The sequence below is a fragment of the Chiroxiphia lanceolata genome, chromosome 2 (genome assembly GCF_009829145.1).
Source record: "Chiroxiphia lanceolata isolate bChiLan1 chromosome 2, bChiLan1.pri, whole genome shotgun sequence".
Classification (NCBI taxonomy): Eukaryota; Metazoa; Chordata; class Aves; order Passeriformes; family Pipridae; genus Chiroxiphia; species Chiroxiphia lanceolata.
In genome coordinates, this window is record NC_045638.1 from 33033280 (window position 1) to 33040068 (window position 6789).

General features: G+C 47.3%; 1 protein-coding gene across 2 annotated transcripts in view; it reads right to left on the bottom strand.

Annotated features, from left to right (window-relative positions):
- GABRB3 (gamma-aminobutyric acid type A receptor subunit beta3) overlaps nt 1-4090 on the bottom strand; it is a 115829-nt gene extending 111739 nt beyond the window's left edge. The window contains exons 1-3 of one of the 2 annotated variants that reach the window (XM_032679965.1): nt 3902-4090; nt 3639-3730; nt 3418-3485 (exon numbers count right to left, since the gene is read on the bottom strand). In XM_032679965.1, the coding sequence (XP_032535856.1) occupies nt 3418-3485; nt 3639-3730; nt 3902-3981 (240 nt within the window). In that variant the 5' untranslated portion in view covers nt 3982-4090. Of the gene's footprint in view, nt 1-3417; nt 3486-3638; nt 3731-3901 lie in introns of those variants that run through there. The other variant, XM_032679972.1, reaches the window with a different exon arrangement.
- Between the last annotated feature and the right edge of the window lie 2699 nt (nt 4091-6789).

Sequence of the window (6789 nt, forward strand, 5' to 3'; positions counted from 1 at the left end):
GTATTTTCTCAGTATTACATCTGTTGTTATTGATTAATATTTTCTTTGGAGATGTATATTACTGTAAAATTTACAACTATTTTAAATGCAGTTATTGGAGGTGGGCATAAAAATAGATAGGTGCTTAAGTATCCAATTACAGATATAATTTTTGAAATAGGCAAATAATCATGGGAAAGCATGTACAGGTAAAGCAGGGAAGTAAAGCACATACTGAGATATACATATACACATATGTGCAGGTCATTAACAGATGTAGCCCTTCCCTGAGCAATGCACTTCTTACATGCAAATTTATTAATTCCCTCTTGCTGCCATATATATAACTCGAAGTATAAATATCAAAGCATATGATTTTTACATCAGACATGTTTAGTATTTTCAGTAGGATGTAAATAACACAGCAGAGTAATGATTTCAATAACGCTACTTGATACTTTCAAGGTGTTATGAGAACCAGTAGAAACTGCTTATTTACAACTTTTCAGTAAAACAACTTGATGCTCTGCAGTCCTGATACTTGCATCTGTTCTCCTGATCCAGTTTAGCATTTCAGCATCAAAAATAAAGAAAAATGTTAACTGTCCCATGTAATCCAAGGAAGATGCACATGTCTATTCAATAAGTCTATTCTAAAAAATAGTACAGGTATCCTGGATGTAGAGGGCAAAGAATTTTCAGTAATTTTCAATGGAAAGGTTAAAACTACATAAATTTTTAAAATTCTGGAAAGCTAAATTAATAACTAGTTACTGAAGCTTCATAGAGGAATATATTATATATAAATCTACAGTTTGATTAAGAATGGAAAAGAGTATGATACAAGCTGTAATTCCTCTTACAAAGAATTGTCATCATATCACTGAAAGCTACAATACTGGCTGCTTAGAAGGCAGCATAATAAAACTTGCTGTAAAACATTTTATTTATGCACATAAAATTGAAGAATGTTCAATCTCTGGTTATTTTATTTTTAATACAGAGATGAATTTTAACAAGCCAATTTATAAAAGGTTACACCAATGTCTAGATTTAAATCAAAGGAATTCATGTCCACACTACAGTTCACATAAAGAAATTCTCGTAAGACATTTCAGTAGTTGATGAGGCTAAAGGTCAATGCTCACAATATCTGCTTGGAATTAAATGAAACAACATGTCAAAGATTAGAAGTTTAGTTGGCAACAAGCATGAAGTTCAACAGCCATGCTTCTGGTCTTCAAACTGTGACTTTTTCCCCCCTCCAAATTACTACTTAGAATAAATACTTGAGTAATCTCGAAAGCTCCTTCTGTTCATTCTTATTCACTATTCACTGATATTTTCTCAAGAATCTTTGCAGACTGGTATAAAGCAACTTAAAATAAGCGAAACTAATCAACTCAGGCACTACTTGAATATAGCTGCGCTTGGTCAAAGACGAGTTCTTTCACAGGGAAACGAGACAAGCTCAGATGAAATTCTGGTTGCAATAGAGTGTTCACCAAGCAGAAGCCCTTCCTCCTCATTTTTCCTAAAGTAAACTAGCATAATTTTTATAACAATAGTACTTTAGCAACTCCCTTCAGAAACACATTATTTGTTTCTGTTGCAAGATCTGTATTGATATTTTTCAGACTTAGCATTGCCCCATGAGAGGACACGGGAAAAACCACTTCTCTATAGCTGTTCTGGGAACTAATGGGCAACAGTGGACACCGACTTGTGCAGCAGCTAGAAACTTAAGCAATTGGTACACTGGCTCCTGTCTGGGGGAAAGAGATGGTACCCATCCTCTTGAGGAGCTCCCGTATCATTCGAGATCTAATTACCCAGCCTAGTACAACAAGCAGTGCAATTACTTACTTTTTCTTGTATCCCTGCTACAGTGGACTGGACAAGTTGTTATTTAAAACTAACAAACTTTCCACAGCTGAGGGAAAAAAGAAAAAAAAAAGGGCACAAAAAGCAGCATACATTGCCTCGTTTTCTTTCCAATCTCAGTATGCCTTTCTCTGATATTTACTGCCTAAGTGGCGCTTTACATACACAAAGTGCTATATATTAATTTAATGAGTCATGCAATGCTTCCCTAAGTCTGGAGCATAGCCAAAGGTGGCAAAGGTGGCAGTGGGGATAGTGAAGTCAGACTTTTTAATTACTCCTCAATGAGAAGCTTTCATTCAGCTTCCATTTTTTTATTTGAGAAGCAATTTTACAGGTATAGAAAAGCCTGTCGAATATATGAGATGTCTCTGCGTTGCCTGAATCTGCAGAAAGCCTAAAACAAACTCTTAGAAGTAAGAGTTTTTCCCCTCCTGAATGAGTAGAAATGCTGGAGCTGGTGACACTTTTAACTGCAAACAGGCAACTGTACCCTCTGTTAAAAATCATTTTTTAAAAGATGAGAAGTAGAGCAAAAGTTCCTCAGAATTTCAGGTAAAAAGGGTGAAAGAAAGGTCAGGATTAATGAAAATACACAGATCATGTATAAAGCCAAGCAATGCCAGCTTGTAACACTACAACAGTGCATTGAAGGAGGTGTAGTGCAGTGTGTCATATTTACTACAAGAGAGCACAGCTCCCAACGTGTAATTATTATGTTTAACACCGTAAATGTAACTATAGCATTGCAGAGTAGGCTGGTCTTTCTGCATCAGGTTTGCAAAAGGAAGAACACAAGAAAAAAACTGAGACAGCGACTAGTAATTTGCTCAGGAACATGGAAAACGCAACTCAGATTTACGATTAGGACAAGAAACAGAAATTGTAGCTCCTAACCCCGAATCACCAAACTATACAGACGGGACGACCAAACCGCAGAAACGCCCTAAAGACCTCCCTGTTCATCGGTGAACCCGACAGACCCGCACAGCACCACTTTCCGAGGCAAGACTGCAATTCTTCCGAAGTCCATACACAACCGCGCCGGTTCTGGGTGCTCAGCGATCCTTAAAGCACTTGCACATGTCAGAGTTTACCCACCGACAAGCTGGGCTGTTTTCTTCCCCTGAACCGCGGGGAGATGCCTCCAGCCGCAGCCCTCCGGCCCCAGAAACCCCGTCGGCCGCCGGCTCGCCCCACTCCGCTCCACATCCCGCGGGCTGCCAGGCCGCGGCAGGTGCCGGCAGAGCCCCAGCAAGCTCCGGCCGCCCAGGGGGCTGAGGGGGAAGACGAGGAAGGCTGGGGGAAACCGGCGGCCCGGCACACTCGCGGAGGCAGCCGCCAGCAGAGAGAGGGGAAAAGGGGGGGAAGAGAAAGCGCGTCTCCAGGGAAATAAAGTTTTCAAGGGAAGAGGGCAGCATTGGGCGCCCCGCGCAGCCCCGCCGCCGCCCGCCGAGGCACCAGCGACTTCGTGCGAAGGGAGGGACGGGGAACGGGTAGCCGTGAGCCGCCGGGCGACAGCTGTGGCCCCGGCCGGGCTCCACCGCTACTCACCATGTTGACTTCGGAAACCATGTCGATGCTGGCGATGTCGATGTTCATCCCCACGCAGACGGGTGGACCTGCGAGCAGACCAAACCTTTACCCGGCGGCGAGACGTGCCGCGGCAGCGGGGGCGCAGGACCGGGCCCCGCCGTGCGGGAGCAGCGGCAGCGCCAGGGACAGCGCGAGGGGGGGGGTGTCTCCGGGCGGCAAGCCCGGGCAGAGCGACTCACCTCCGAAATCCGGCCGGAGGCGGATGTCGTAGCCTTTCAACAATTTATCCACAGTTTCTTTCACGAAGGACATGTTGCCGGGATCGTTCACACTGTGAGGAGAGAGAGACGGGGGTGTCGGGCGGGAGAGGCAGAGGACGGGGTGCGGAGGGCCAGGGGCGACGGCGGGAGCGGGGCGGGGGGCGGAAGGCGGGGGGAGCGCATCAGCTTGTTCCCCTGGAGAAACGCATCCCGCACCGCCGCCGGGGCACGCTGGCTCCTACCTCTGGGCGCAGCAGACCACGGCCACAAGGACGGGAGCGGAGAAGATCCCGAAGATCCTGCCTCCCCCAAAGCCCCACATCCCTCCGCTCCGCGGTCCCTCCGCGCAGCAGCAGCAGCCGCCGCCGCCGCGATCCGGCTGCCCCGGCTGCCGCTGAGTAGGAGGCGGAGGCGACAGCCCCTGTTCTTCCACCACCTACATTCGACCCCCCGTCCCACCCCCACTCGGCCCGCCCCCCCCCCAAACCAAAACCCCACTCCCTGCCCCAGCACCGCCGCCCGGCGCGCGTAGCCACCCGCGCACCCGGCTGCGCCCACCCCGGCCGGACGCCGCCGAGCCCCGGAGGAAGCTGCCCTCCGCCGGAGCCCGGCCGCCCGCCTCCCCTCCGCCCGCCGCCGCCCGCCCTGCCGCCTTCCCGCCAGCCGGAGGGGAGCGAGGGAGGGGGACGGGAGGAGGGCGCCGCCGCCCTCCCGGCGGAGAGCCCGAGTGTGAGCCGCCGGGCGAGCGGGGCGCGGGAAGGGGCGGTGCTCCCCGGAACCGCCTCGGGGCACCACCGCCTCGCCGCCACGAGCCGGCCCCGCAGCCCCTCCCGGAGGGATCCCCGTGCAGCCCCCGCAGCCCGGGCTCCTCTCCTTGGGAAGGCGAGGGGATCCCCGTGGTGGGAGTGGGACTGCGGGGCCAGGGCAGCCCACGGCATCCTCCCTGGAGCCGTGTAGACGGGGCTTCCCGGCGCCGTGGCGCTGCCCTCCCCTGCCCCTTGGCCTGCTGCTGTATGGCTGGGGGACTGAGCCCAGCTGGCCCTTGGCGCATCCTGGGAGCGTGCCCAGAGGAGGCCGCAGAGAGAGAGAGGTAGCTGCCTGGGAGCCGTGCTCTCTGCCTTGCCCTGCCCTGCAAGGGTCTCAAGCCGTCCCCTTACAGCCAGGGTGTGTGTGCATGTACAGGTGCCGGGCCTGGGGCTCCCTAGAGCCGTGCCTGCGAGGATGCCAACGATACAGACCGAGATGGACATGTTTTGCCAGGCAAAACCTCCACTGGCTTAAACACGTGTATAACTGTGCTTATCACACGGGACGTAATGAAGGGAAACGACACTGGTACCAAAGGATGTACAGTGAGAGCTGTCACCTGTGGTACTCTTAACTTTGTGTAAAACATTGTTGGGATGAAGACAGCACAGTTGTTATTATTTTTAACCTTCTTCCAGGTTAATTAATCCTTTCAGCAGGACCGATTGGCATGGAAACAGAAAATGCTAACTTAGCTGTGTTGCCTTTGGTTCCAGCGGCAGCTCCTCAGTTCCAGAGCTTTTCACCATGCTCTTGACATATAAACACACCCTTGGCCAGCTCCTGATTCTGGTTACACTGCAATTAGTGGCCACTGGTCCATGACAAAGCACAGCATTTCACTAGGGAGAAGGCTATGTCTTCCTTTTGCATTCTGTTTTTCCTTCTACATCCTCTTCCTTTAGAAAAGCTGCTACAAAAGGATGGATGCTTGAGGAATGCTGTGGTGTTAGGTACAGGTGAGAAAGCATGGATGGCTTTTCATGTCTTCTCAACAAATTCTTGAAAAGAAAGACAAGTGCAATCCATGGTGTATATCCTGACCTTGTTGCTGTTGCAGTTAATAATAAGCTCCAAATAAAAAGAGCAGGCTCAGGTTTAAAAACATATTAAACTATATAGGCAATGTGGGACAATGTAGAGAAACTGAGCATTGCCAAATCATGTGGTTTCATGTTAATATTTGGATTTTTTATTAGTACCATAATTACTATGATTATAAAGTAAGTGAAAATCTTAGCATTCATTTTAAAACTTTATTAGGCTTACAATGAAGCTTGAGAATTGTGGCATGAAGCATACATGACTCAAGAGCTCAAAAATGAAAAGTCAATAAACAAATATAATAAATAGATAAATATGATAATAAATGAATAATGTAGTATAGCAATAAGAAGAACAATAATAATTCTTATTAATTTTCAGGCCCTGGGGCCTGATGTTTTTTAATGGGCATTATTGAACCAGTTCTTTCAAAGACTTCAGAGAAAGTGAATCTAGGGAAGGATACTAATTCAGTTTTCTCCTAAATTCTGAAAGAAAGTATTAACACCAATAAATATTTCTTATGAATAAATTTAATGTGGTTTAAAAGTGCATTTAGACACTAATAGCTTTTTTAAAATAGATTGTCAGTTCCGTAACAGAAATAAAAAAGTTAGAGAACACTCTTCTGATTAATGTGCTATTCTGATCCTTTGGAAACACATCTGAAGAAGGAATGAATCAAGAGTGTTTTAGAGTCTGTCATATTTTGTCACACTTCACTTAACTCTTTGTCCTCTTGATCTTACAGGGCAACCATTTCCTTTTACTTGTGAACAGTTTAAAAATAATCCAGGTTGGAGCTGATGGGACAAGGAAGTGTTTAGTGGCTTATGGAGCATTTGTTCCTTGGGACTCTGGATTCAATTAGGCTTAGTAGTAACCAAAGGACGTTAAAAATTATAAACAATAAATTTCACGAAAGGTCAAAATCATCTCGACGTGGCATTTGCAGTGAAAGCACTGTGGGTTTTGTCTGCAGGAAAAATCAGAACACAAGCTGCTGTGGCAATGGTCTGTAGGTAAGACCCAGCAAAGGCCTGTACAGTGCAGAGTATTCAAGGAAAAATGGAAGCTGACTTTTGGGGAACTATTTAATGTGGCCATAAGGAAAAAGTGGGCACAGAAATAGACTCCTTGTCTTCCCCCAGAATTCACCACCCTGACTTTGCTTCTGAAATTAGGCTCTCAAACATCTCCTTTCAAAAAGCAAGCAGGTTATTTCAAGGCATGACAGGAAGGAGTCTGGGCACTTTTATTCACTAAGCAAAACAGAGCA